The following is a 13,821-nucleotide window of genomic DNA, read 5'->3' as shown; positions in this document are numbered from 1 at the left end:
CTGAAATTAACCCACTAACAAGAAAGGGTGAGGAGGAGGTGGCAGCGGGAAAGAGGAAAAGGAGAATCAGTTTCCAGGCAGCTCAAGCAGCACTCAGAGACCAGCATCAGGAAAACTGCATCTTCCTGCACTGCAGACTTCTGTCAAATTAAGGCAACGAGGTCTCGCATTTAGCAGGTTAAAGCTGGCATGTCTAGGCACACACACTGCAGTCACACTTCTCCTTGCAGTGATGACAGGTTTGTTTAAGTAATTAAGGCACATGCCTAACTTTCTATGTTTAAACCTAATGTAAATTCTCATCTGCTTAAAGCTGGGCATCCCCTAAACAATTTACTGAACTGGTACTTTACAGAGAAAACATGCTGCAGTAGCACTCAATACAGTCTACTCACTGAACTGATGTTAAACTGGCAATCATTTGGATTAACAAGGCTAAAAATAAATTCTCAGCAAGTTGCCCAGGTTATTCCCAGAATGTTTTAGATGCACTTTCATCACCTTTCCCCAGACAACAATTTTTGCCACTCCACCTCACTAACACAGACATATATCCCAAGGCAAGGTAATTGGTAAAGGCAGAAATACAACCAGCGCTTCTGCTGAGGCAACCCCTCTTGCTCCTTTGTGGAAAGCAGCAGAACGCAAGAACAGGAGGGGAAAGATGTATTTCACCATTGTCTGATCCTGACCATGTGTCAGATGAAAGTCATTAATCACCTCACATATATTAATCAGCCATAGAAAAGTAACCATGGAGTCTTCAATAGGTGCAGATTAGGAGAGGGAAAATTTAAATTGTTTTGCAGCTATTCTCAGGAGCCCAAATCCTACTCATTGATGAGACGTGCCCCGACTACTGAAAGTCCACATGGACCAACAATTCATCCATCTACTGGAAGAGCTGGGTTTACTGTGCGTGTGCATCTGATGGTGGAAGTGCAGGAGGTGAACATGACGCTTCAGGCTCCCTTTCCCGTCACATACTTCATGCTGGCTCCTGGCCATGGGGCATGGAAGTGCCTCCCCAGCAGTTCCTCAGACCCTCACGCTGGGATGGGTCTCGCCCCACTCCAGCGTGTATGAACTTACTGCAGAGCCCCAGTTAGCATTAGCACCCCCAGTGAACAAACACACCCAAAAGCCCAGGCTTGTCTCCAGCTGAATGTTTGAGCCTTTCTACTTACAGCTCTTCTTATCACCACATCTCAATGGCTTCTTGGTTTCTTTACTATGCCTCTGACAGTACTTGAAGTCACCTTACTATTTTGTTTCCACAATTTTCTCCCACTTTATCTATGTGGGTCTAGTATTGTCAATAGACAGATAGAAGAAATAAAAACACTGGTGGTAAAACCGAAGACTGTCAAGAGAGCTCAATAATAGATGTGGAACTTGACTTACTTTACACTCCCTTTTGAAGTCATATATAAGTTGATGACCTTTAAAAATAAACACTGAAATGAAAAAAGCTGAAATGTCAAGCAAGACATTTTGAGCTGTCAGTCAGGTGCCTGGGAATCAAGAACACCTAAGATCCAATCAAATTCTCCCACCATCTTACTTGTCTTTAGACAAATCACTTAAGGGCTTGATCTTCTGCTATTAAAAGCCTTGTTGATAGCGACTCCAAAACAGAAGCAGGTTTGGACCCTTACAGTTTCTCTCTCTGTGAAGTCAGGAGAATACTTATCTAATTACAGAGAATCTTGTGAAGATTAATGTTTTAAAAAGCACTGTATGCCAAGTTTTAATCATCATCATCATCTGGCTCTGGAGACATTTATAATTAAGTAAGCATCAGCAACTTTTGAAATCAAAGAAGTTGAAGAATGAAAAACAAGAAGTGCCTGTGTTGCATAAACATCTTATTTCACAAGTAACTTACTGAAAGGATCCAACAACCCCAAATTTGGAAATTATTTTTAAGGAAAATCTTAGGCAGCTCTTAATCCTTCTGTAAACCATTCATAACCCTTTCAAACTCAGGCCAGACTTTAAATGGAAGCACCTATAAAACTGTGCCCTTGTGGGATCAATTTCTTTACTCTTACCATGACTATCCTCACCCAAAAGAGCCCTTGAAGCAAAGTGGAAGGGAGGGAAAAGGCCATTTTCACTTTTGCAAGGCCAAGCAGTAGAAACCTTTATGAAAAAATTGTTACAAAAATTAAAATGCCATCCAAATCGCTCCCCATGCATTAGTTTATGCAGAGGAATATATATTTTTTTAATTACATAATTGATAAAATAATCCAAGGGAAAAAAAGAACACAGAAAAACAACAATATTACATGTTCCAGATGCCAAACTTGGAGCAGGGTTGACAGTCTGTAAATTATCTCATTTGGATGGATTAATCAGTGTCCTTCTCTGGCCTATTTTGACACAACCTATTTTTGTTAGAGCATGCGTTATGCTTAATGGGGGGAAAAAAATGACACAAATACAAATATGAGCCTGAAGACTATTTTCAGGATATCAATTAGTATATAATGTTTATCACCTTCCATATCCTCAGAGGATCATTAACTGTTTGACTTCACAGTTTTAAGAACTGTGAGGCCACACATAAGCTTGCCAAGAGAAATGGAAGAACATGTCCTTCAAATAATTTTTGCACAAGAGTAATTTGTTTGTGCTGACTTCTTCAGAATTTCATTACATCCAAAGATTATTTACAGATACTGTAAGCAACAAAAGCACACACAAGAAGAAATATTTTCTCTGCATCCTAAACCTTAAACAGGTTTATTTCTGCATACAATTGCATAAACAAAGGACCGATAGCAGAACTGGCTACCTTTGGGAGATATACCTCTGTCTCAACAGGGCTTTCATATCCTTTTAGATCTGAGTCCAAAACATATCACATTACATTGCTCATTCCATCCACAAATATGATCCATACCACCTCTCTCCGGGTATGAAAAAGACTCAGAAAATAGTGGCATATTCTCTTTTGCTAGTGGAATAGTTATTACGACGCCATGGTTATTGAAAGAGATGCAACTGTGACTCCCGCTTATTCTCCATAGCCAGAAGCCTCACTCATACAGGCTGGAAGGTGCTGAAAGGATACTGAAACAAAGCACAGCCCCTAGCGAGACACGGCGAGCCAGCAGCCCAGAGCCGAGAGCAGCACAGCCACCTGACACACAAAATTCCCTGGCAAAACTGCTCATAGTACTAGCTAAAGATGCTTAAAAAACAAACAAACAAAAAACCCACACAAAAACAACAACAAAAAGTTTTCTAGAGCATCTCCCTGGAAGAGGCATCGTGATTTCATTCCCCCCCCCCACCTCCTGAACAACACCTATCCTTACACTTCTTGCAAAGTAATTTTCCCCAGCTTAATTTAATCACTAATCTCCATTTCAGATGCATATTAAAATGGTAGGGAAGATGCAGCTTAACTACCTCAATTTTATGCTCACATATACTCTTCAAATAGACAAAGTTGACCTGTAACTTAAATAGCGACTGTGCAAATATTTTAAGTGCAAAATTATGCATAAATTGCAAATACCAGAAGAAACAAGCAAAATTACAGTTTTTGGGATGCACAATGAGTAGCTGCTTTCCTAGCAGTTAAAAACAAACAAAAAGATTAAATAGAAATTAAGATACAAATTATATTTACAAATAAAGAGGAATCCTGAATTTAGCGAGATTCATTTCTGTGGAAGAGTTTGAAAACCAGCCCATTAACTGTGCTTCCAGGATCAAAGAAGAAAAAAAACCCAAACAACCCCCAAATTAGAAACTTAGAAGCAATGAGAGAACCTAAAATAAAAGGGAAAAATACCTGACAGCTTATGCTGTTTGGCATAAAACACGGTACAAATGTGATGTCGCATCCTCCAAACCTAACTCCCATAAATGTCATCTGCTTCACTGTATGAGTGACAAAACATAATTACAATGCTTGGAGTGACCGGAACTGAGTACTTTGGTAATCAGAACCGTAAACACCAGTATGTGCAGTGTAACAACAGCTTTATAATAAAAAACAATAACAACAAAAAAGTTTACTGCTGTCCGGTGAAAATGAGCAGATCCTTTGCAGGAAGGCCATAAGAGGAAGGATTGCAAAACAGAGGAAATTACATATGCAAACATTTAAAGAAAGATGCAAAATACATCAGTAAGCAACATATCATGAGAAGCAACAGTTGCAAATATGAACGAGGTAAAGGTGAGAGTCCAAACATGAAAGCACACAAAAGTTGCACTTTTTTTGAAGAATTATATAGTCATCTGACATGCCTTCTACAAGCACAATTAACTTGAACTAGGTCTTTAAAAATGTTTGCAAAAACATAAGTTTGGCTCCATAGTGAGTCCCACACCTACACCGTTTTATAATTTGTGTTGCAAGTAACCGGATCACCAGGCAAACCTCCCCCTTCTCTGTTTCTTCCACCCCTCGTTGTGGAAACCAACCAAGAAAACAGGATTAAATTTAGAATGATGAAATCTTTAATCCATAGCATGATGGCAGGAGGCACTTCGTTTGCAGCTGAGAGAACTAGACACTAAAGGAATTTAGTAAAGAGATTTATTTTCATAAAGTATTTATAATAATGTGGGATAAAGTACTGCAGGCAGCAGCAAGACCCAATTTATAAAAAAATTTTTTGAGGCCAGAAGAATTACAGTTGAGGTAGGCAATTTTCAGAACAGTTATAATGCAGGAGGACAGACTCAGTCAACTGAGTCTGGACTGTCTTGCTAGTGTAAACAGTCAGTCACTCCTAGCCACGTGCATTTTAATCCTACACTGAATGAAACATGGAAATGGTGATTTGCTTTGCATACATTTTCAATGGCAGCAAAACTGTGACAGCTGTTCCAGACTGATGGCACAAACTGCCCTCTACGACAGGGTTGCCCAGCAGGCCAAGCTTTCAAACTCAACAGTAGTCCAGGCGTATTAGAAAATATCCTATATGCCTTCTGCGGACAAACTGTTTCCATCTCAGTCTACAAAGCAATGGTATGAAAGGATTTATATATTAAATAAATACTGGGCCAAAAGCCCTCTGGCAGATTTGGCCCGAGTCTGGCCTTTACTTTAGAGAAGCCGGTATGTAAATCCTGGTGTCCATACACACACGAGGCTGCTTTTCCGCCCTGGTTGGCACGTGGACAGACAACAAACGGAGGCCTCAGTGTTTCTTACTGTGGGAACTGTCATTACAGCGTTGGACTTCCTCATTCGGAGAGCAGAGAAAGAGAGGTCAAACCGGGAAAGAGTTCTTAATCTAAGCAGACTCTCACTTAAATCAGGGAGGATTTACTTGGAGAAAAAAATGGCTTCCAGCAGCACGACGATAATGGGAAAGATCATACTCCCCACAAACAACGATGAAATTTCAGTCTGAAACAACAGCTGTTACCACAAGCAAAACTGTTACAAACATCATCAATAAAGCTTTCAAAGCCAACTGACTGCACCGACAGAAAAAGTAAAAAGGCTGCTATTGTAACATCTATGAGTTGCTTTCGATAATTATTAATTGTTGCCAGCAGGGAGCAAACACAAGCCCAACATGGTAACAAGACAGCAAAAAATGAGTGTGACTAAGATGTGGGCGGAATTAGCAAGGGTCATTCGATTCCTGCATTGTCCCCAGCCAGGCAAGAAGCTGTGGTCAGAGGCACTCTAAAAGCAAGAAGGACACCAAGCCTCAGGTCACCTAGCTTTCTACAAAACTACACTGCAATATATGTACGATTTGTTCATTTTACACAAAACTCATTTGATGCAATACCTGCCAGAGCTGGATGCATGCAACAAATCACGCTTCTTTTAAAAATGGATTAAAAAAAACGGATAAAAAAAATTTTTTAAATGGTTCATAGATGTAAGCTGCCCTAAGGTCATACAGCTGGATCATTCACTATGGTGACGATGCCATGTTTCCAGCTGAGTTTCAAAACAGATCTGACAATCCATCCGAAGCTTTGCACTGCAATTTTTACTACAATCCAGGCCCCAATTCTGAATATGCAACTGAATATGTATGTACTGAATATGTATGAATATACAATTAAGCAAAATTCAACCTGACATTCAAATGTAGCTAACCTATTTAAAAATGAAATAAAGCATTGCATGGCCACTGTTGATAAGTTTTTAATTTATAAAATCTGTGGAGTGGGGGGGGGGGGGGGGGGAAGGCAACAATTTGATTTCCAGTGAGAAGAAACTACCAGAAACTCTTGCTACGCAAATCTGTACTCCATATCACAGGTGATACGACACCGCACAGGGCATGCAGGGTAACAACCTGTACAGAGACAATTTATTGCTAAGCATCTGTGCAAACCTGCACCTGCTACGACACTTTACCTGTGTCATTACTTTGACACGATGGCCGCATTCCTTGAGCTTAAGGCAGCCACCCTGTACCTTATGTTTCCATATACATTTTCAATATAGTCTGTTCCCAGATATATTTTCTGGGGAGATGAACAGAGGACACATACCATCACCTGAATCAGACAAGCATTCTGCTACCCTGATGGACTTTAAATACTAACTGCAGAAAACTGTTTTTTGCACATCACTGTAATGGTTCCACAGCTCAAACTGAGCAAGTGTTTCCACTTTAAACACCTCTTTTAAAAGAGGGGTTAAGATTTTTCTATTAAAAATTCACTTAGCTGAAAACTGTCACACAAACTTCAGAATCCTAAGGAACTGCAAATTCTGAATGTGTGTGCCCCATACAATAAAGGCAAATGGTCAATCATATTAAAAACACAAAATTTCACAAAACTAAGAGCAGCAACTACACACTACCTTCAAATGATAGCTGTTCATGCTGATCTTACCACTGCATTAGGACCTTCCTCGAAATAGTAATACTTTGATCCCATTAATGCTCATTACTTCAACTGCAGTTCTCAGAATCTTTGCAGTACAAAATGCTCCAACAGCCCTTGGCCCATAAACGACATTTGCTGAAGCCATCGAATGGACTGTGAGATTTGGAAATGGTCTCAGGAGACCTAGATACATTTATTAGATTTAACAGAAAAAGTGGATAAATCTCCTTGACTGCTTCACACATCTCAAGCAATGGTTGTTTGACTCTAACCGAAGATGTTTCAGATTTGTGCTACCCACACACCTGCAATGCCTCCCCCCTTGCCCAGTGAAGCTGTTAGTATTTATAGTGTACAGAACACCAATAGATTAGGGAATCTCAACAGATGCATAACCTTCAACTTTCCTTTGACTTACGCCCGCCTTCCAAAAACAAACCCCCAAAACAACAACAACAAACCTCAGTGTCATGTGACATTAACAGTGCACCAATGCATCACCATCTTGCCTTTCTCTTCAGTTCTTTTCCCCTGAACACTGCTCCTTTTAAGTTAAGCTGGAGTCTACAGAAAGTGATGAGGTAAATATAAAGGTAACACTAAAGACGCACTTGAAATTAGAATAATTCAGTGAGATGCAGCAAGTCTGTCAACTATAATGGGCACTTAACAGTTACAATAAGCTATTGATTTTACTTGAGTTGCAAGAATAGCTAGTAAAACATGAACTTTAAATATTTAAGTGTCATCAGCAAATGATTAATTGTGTTTGATATTTGGGCCACATATTTAGATTTGTATAGATTTAGTAAGCCTGCCTGTTATTTAAATATTATCTTCTCTTGCTTTTTAAGTGTATAACTTGATAATCAAATTCAAATATGCAGAGAGATGTGAAGGCTTACTCATATTTGATCTACCAATGGTTTTATTAGGCATCAGGGTAGACAATTAAAGGAAAGCATAGACCAGTACATTTTCCAGCAGAACAGTGAACAGCCAGTGACACAGTAGCCCTCAAAGCGTAAAGAAATCCTAGTACCGACTGCCATTACGCTGTGAATACCAAAAGGACTCTAGGAGTTTAAAGAAAGCAGTGCATACATTTTCAGCTTAAAAAACAAACAAACAAACAAAAAAAACAAATAAAATGTATTAATTATACTTATCAGGCAATTTTTCAGAAAATTTTCAGCATAAATTTTACATTCTTAAACATAGCCTGTCCTAGTGACAATGGCTAGAAATCTCTATTTAGCCACAGAACAGATTGAGCACAGAAAGTCAAATCCCTCTGAATAACTTCAGTGCTAGGATGCTTCAAGCATTATATACCTGACAGGGAAGGGGAGGTAATTATATAGTTTCATTTCAATGTCCTATTAAGTCCTTAACCTCTCTTCTGAGACTCGACAACAGCAGATTCAGTAGAGGCAAATTCTAATACCCAAAGATAACTGAACTGCTAGATCAGAAAGCCTTAACCAAACATCTGGTAAAAATCAAACACTCGCATCAGATACAGGAGGTTTTGTGTTGCTATAATGCAATGCACAGATCTGATTATAGTTCAGAGTCTTACCTGAGCAGCTTGAACTACCTTACTTGGGACTGGCAGCCCTCTAACCTCGGTGATGCAGGTCACACAAGCCTGCACGGGACTTTGGCTATATGCTTTATTTACGGTGTTGCAGATACAGATGTTCTCAGTTCAGCAGTGTAAGAGCTGAGGCCACACCTTTGGGCTGCAGCTCTGATGTACCCGGGAGGAACATCTGAGCCAGTGACAGGTGATAGCTTGGAAATAATATTGCCAGGCCTCCAGCCAACTCTCCAGGAGTACTGTTAAGAAGGGAAAGTATTGGCTTCCTGGCTTATTATTTTGCCCTTTCAGAAAGCAAGGTTGCACATATTACACATATACACAGGTGGAAAAATCAGGCACTGGAAACAGCATTTCTAATTGGCAGTAACTGGCTCAGTTTTGCAAGGAACTAATCCTGCATTTGACAGTACTGCTCTTTGCCACTTGGGGAGCACTGCAGCACAGTGCTGAGTCATAAGCCCCGGCTAACCTGTAGCAAACCTCTAAAAACGTCGCTGACACCTACCCCAGCCCGTGCCACTTCCAGGTAGTAACACCAGCTATGGGGACACCCTCATTCGAAACCATCCCCCGAAACTCTGCATCTGCGAAGAACGCAACAGCGGCTCAAACACCTGAGAACTCAGGCAAGCTCTAAAATAGTCAGATTCCAATAATTTCACTTGCTGGCATTAAACGAATGATCTCTACTCCAGATGGGCACATTAACCTCTGCTGGAATCAGCTCTGCCTCGCTGGGCAGCCACCCTGTGATGTGAAGGAGGCAGGTGCCCTGCAGGAGGGGAAGCGCAGTACTGTAATTAACAACCGTACCAAAACACATTTAACACCAGGGGCCACAATTACATACGCGCCCATAGCTTTAAATCTAGTATTTCCTAATTTTCAAGGGCTTGACTTTATAACCTAACTTATTCTTGGCAGATTGTTGGATGTCATCTCCTAGATTTATAAAAAAATAATAGAGAAAGCAAGCGTTGTCATGTATAAGAGCAATGGTCTTTTTCATCATTCATTGGCAATAAAATCCGAACATTAAACTTGCAGCTCACCCCCTTCCCACCTAGGCTGCAAGACCGCACGGACCGACAAAAGCAGGAAGTCACTGGCAAGGAAGTAAAGCTCCTATTTCACACGGCATCAAAGACCCTACTAAAGGAAGGGGCACGCATGGCCACATTTTGGGCAGGGCAGCAGAGTGCCCTGCCTTCTGCTGTTTGCAGCGGTGTTTCAGTGCAGCACACGCTCCTGATGCTATTTCAGAGCATGTGTGTAGGAGATGGGCGTAGGAGATGGAGGAAGGGAGGAAAGGCAACCCCTGTTAATGCTCGTATGAAAAAAAATCTAGCATGAAAAACTCTTTTTTTTCCCCAAGCATAAGTTGCAAATACAGCATTTTGAAACAGAGCCCCAAATTAATTTAAAAGATTTGCTGCAAGCCATGGGGGTGCAAAAGCATCTTAATAAAGATCTCCAAATCCTTTATAAGGGAAAGTGCAGGCTAAGAGGGAGATGGCTGCCACCCCATATGGGGGTATGTTAGAGAAGAAATCCTCATTTTGGTATCTTAATCCCTGCTCGATCTTTTCTTCAACGTCATACCTTTCCCTAAATATTATATTTACAAAATATACAAGGCAGTATAACAACATTAGAGCTAAGTATTTGTCTGCTTTTTCTACACATCTGTCTGCCTTTTGACGTAGGATCATCATGCATTTCTAGTGTTTGCGAAACCTGGTTTTCAACCCTATCTTGTTGACGCTGCTTCCCTAAAATAAGCGTCAGATCTTTTGGCAAACACCGGTGAGGAAGCACAACCATAGAAGCTTAACAGCACTACCGACATCTTTCTGTTTTCATCTACTAGCACCCTACAAAGCGATGCTTTGGAAGTAAATGCAACTATTTACAAAGGTGAGAAAGCCATTACTGCCACATTACTAGGCAATATGTCATCACAAAACCAGTAGGAGAAGAATGGCTTAGAGCAGGATTCACTTCATGAACTTCAAATCTACTTCATTACTTCAAATTGGCCCTTCCTGAACAAAGGATAGCGGCCAGTATTGTTTGTTAGGAAAAAACGTAAGAGAGAATTTATTGCTGAAGCATATGAAGGCATAGCATTAAGTCTTGCTGGAACATTAATATTTAAACACACTTTTAAATTAAGCCATTTAATAGCTGCATTTAGTCAAGAAACTTTCTACATTGCAAGAAATATATGTTACTGGCTAAAGACTCGACAGAAGAAAATCATATAGTTAGTTGATTTAACTTTTAACGGTTACTGATTATTTAGCCCGGAACCTCAAGGCCAAGCAGTCTGGCTAGTTATCTTTATTTCAACAAAAAACACAGTTTAGTTGTTTTAGACCACAGCATACCTACATGTGATGAAGAAAAAAAAAAAACAAACAAGAACACAAAATTCAAACAAAAAAACACCAAAGTACAAAACACAGTTACATCTCATTGGCAACTCAGTGCCAACCAAGACCCCACTTTTTGCCCACAAGAATTCGGATTTGTTTGCCTGTTAGAAGTAACAGTATTTTTATTCAGAGTAAGGGCTGATTTTCATCTAATCATATTTAACATTAAGAATATTAAAACAATTGTTTCATTCTGAAGCACGTTTGACACTGCTGCCATAACAACATGCAAATACTTCAGCTTGCAACAAAAAGAGATGCATTCATTCCTCCCAATGTTTATTACCATGCTTTTTTGTTCTCTTGAATAAGCCCTCTTTATAATATTATTTCTGATATATTTACTAATAACAGCAGATAAGGAATTCGCCTCCATTTTAAAGTGTGTATTAAAGTTTTTTTTAAGCATTATTTTACCGATGCTAGTAAGTAAATCGCTATTTTTAAAAAGAACATTTGTCAGATATTTGTATGAAGCTATAAAGCACCCCTGACTCTAGTAGCAGAAATAAACTTGCCGAATGCTTATTTGTAATCCCGGAATATTGTATTACAGCAGCGCTATCCGTCAAGTTACAACACCGGGATTCAAGCGCTAGCAAGAACTCGAACCCATTCAGTAATTTTTTATTTGAAGGCAGGTCGGGTTTCGGCGCAGGTGGGCTACGCGCGCCGAAGGCGCCTCGGCGGCTGCGGAGGAACGAAGGAGCCGCGGCAGCGCCGCGAGCACCTGCCCGCACGCCGAGTCCCGCGCGGAGAGGGGCCGCGCACCGCTCGGTGCCGCCTGCAGCGCGCCGGGGAGCCGCGAGCCGCCGCCGCGGCAGCTGCAAAACATCGCCGCTTCCCTCGAGCGGCCCCCGCCCGCGGCCGCGGCGCGGGAAGGTCAGGCCGGCAGGAAGGGCCGCGCGGGGCGGGGGCCGGTGCCGCCGCGGGGAGCCCGGCCGGGATCGCCCCCCCCCCCCGCTCGCACGCACGCACTTTCCCCTCAGACGCCCGCGGCCGCCCTGGGCCCTGCGGCCGCCCGCGGCGCGGGTGGGGGCGGGCGGGCCGCCGCGGGGAGCCCGGCGCGCTGCGGAGCCCCCCGCGGCCCGCTCCCGGCTCCCCCCCCCGCGGCCCCGCCCGGGGCAGGCAGGCGAGGCCCGGCAGGGCGGGGGGCGGCGGCGGTGAAGGACATCTTAGCGGCGGGCGCCCAGCCCCGGGCCCCGGAAAATGGCTGCCGCTGGAGCGCAGCCCCGAGCGGCGGCGCCCGGCCGGCCCCGCGGCGGCGAGGCGGCGGGGGAGGGCGGCGGCGGCGGCCGCCTCGTACCTTTGAATTTGAGCTCGTGCTGCGGTTCGAGGCTGAGGACCTGCTCCGCTTTCGCCATGTTCCTCCTCCTCCTCCTCGGCGGTGGCGGCACCAGGCGGAGAGAGGAAGGGCCGGGGAGGGAGGGGAAGGAAGGGAGGGAGGGAGGGAGGGAAGGAGGGGAGGGAGGAAGGCGGGGGGCGCGCCCGGCCGGTTGAGTCCCCCCCCGCCGAGCGGCCCCGGAGCGGCGAGGGCAGAGGCGCTGCGGCGGAGCGGAGCGGAGCAGAGCGGTGCGCGGCGGGCGGGCGGCGGAGGCTCGGCGGCTCCTCACAGCGCGCACACGCCGCGCGGGCAGCCGGGGGGAGCAGCGCGCGCGAGGGGGCGGGATGATGCAGCACGGCGGCGCCAGAGCGAGGCTGCGCCTGACGTCGGCCGCCGCCGCGGGCAGCGCGCGGGGCCCTGCGCAGCGCCGCCGCGGCACCGCCAGGCCCGGCCCGGCCCGGCCCGACCGCCGCCGCCCTGCTGGGCGCTGCCGGGAGCTCTCGCCCGAGGGCGCGGGCAAGGATCCGCCCGCGCCCGCTCCGCTCCGCGCCCGCCGCAGCGCAGCGCCGCGCCGCGCACACGCTGCTGGAAAGCGGCGACAGGGGGGACCGACTTTTTAAGGAATAAAACACGCTCTCGGGTCACCTTAGCGGTTTTAAGGCTCCCCCTAAGTCAATGAAAAAACACACATTTATTTTTTCCCTCTCTACAGCATGATTTAGAATAGCTTTTAGAATTACAGGTTGGTCTAATACAAGTGCTGCTTTACTGATGTCCCCAGGCCACTGTAGTTACAACAGCGCTACACTTCAAATATCACACGGTTTCAAGCCTTCTAGAAGAGCTTTAGAAAGCAATCTTGTAAGACGTCAAGTTCAGCGGGGTGTAACACTTAATGAAGCAGCACTTCAGGATGTCCATGGTACTAGCAGAAACGTAATGGGTCTTAAAAACTGATGATTTATATACAAAAAAGTTTAAATAGGCAACTGGGTTGCCTATTTTGGACTTTGGACATGTAAGACTCGGGGAGGAAATAACTACATTTACCAAAAAAAGAAAAAGGCATATTAACATAGATCAACTATAGTGACTCTTAAAGCATACAGGTATGTTAGAGTAAGTCCTAACAAGGTCGATTAGCAAAAAGATAAAAGGTGAATAAAACCATGATAGTAACAGAAGATTCTGAAAATCCGTTTTATCACACCACTGATCCATGATGCACAGTGTAACTCACCCACACACAGGTTCTTTATATCATGAATGTTATTTTAATTCGTACATACAATTGCAAAAAATGTGTATGGGGCTAAAAAGATCTGGAATTCATAACAAAAGAGTTCTAAATTCTGGCAATAACAGCAATGGCAAATGACTGATGTATATGTTAACACCACTAAATGGGATGGTGACATTCAATGCTGTAAGGAAGCCTGCAAAAGCACATCTGTAGTATTTATACCACATCTCAACACTTCAGCTGCTCTCGTCCCTCATTTTTCAACAAGTCTGCTTAACCACCTCAAATGCTGTTTTGTCTTTTTTTTTTCCCCTGAGATACCTGTGATTCTGCATGAAAAAACTACATATGTATTTTGTATAACTCTTGG

At 43.5% G+C, this 13,821-nt stretch overlaps 1 protein-coding gene across 1 annotated transcript in view; it reads right to left on the bottom strand.

The window, feature by feature from the left end:
- The window catches only part of VAPB (VAMP associated protein B and C), a 37,669-nt gene extending 25,335 nt beyond the window's left edge, over positions 1 to 12,334 (bottom strand). Inside the window, exon 1 of the mRNA XM_067307915.1 lies at positions 12,191 to 12,334. Coding sequence (XP_067164016.1) covers positions 12,191 to 12,248 — 58 coding nt within the window. The 5' untranslated portion in view covers positions 12,249 to 12,334. The remainder of the gene's footprint in view (positions 1 to 12,190) is intronic.
- Positions 12,335 to 13,821: the final 1,487 nt, after the last annotated feature.

Source organism: Apteryx mantelli, chromosome 18 (genome assembly GCF_036417845.1).
Source record: "Apteryx mantelli isolate bAptMan1 chromosome 18, bAptMan1.hap1, whole genome shotgun sequence".
Taxonomy (NCBI): domain Eukaryota; kingdom Metazoa; phylum Chordata; class Aves; order Apterygiformes; family Apterygidae; genus Apteryx; species Apteryx mantelli.
Note: the sequence above shows the minus strand (reverse complement) of the source record. Positions and strands in the feature narration are given on the sequence as shown.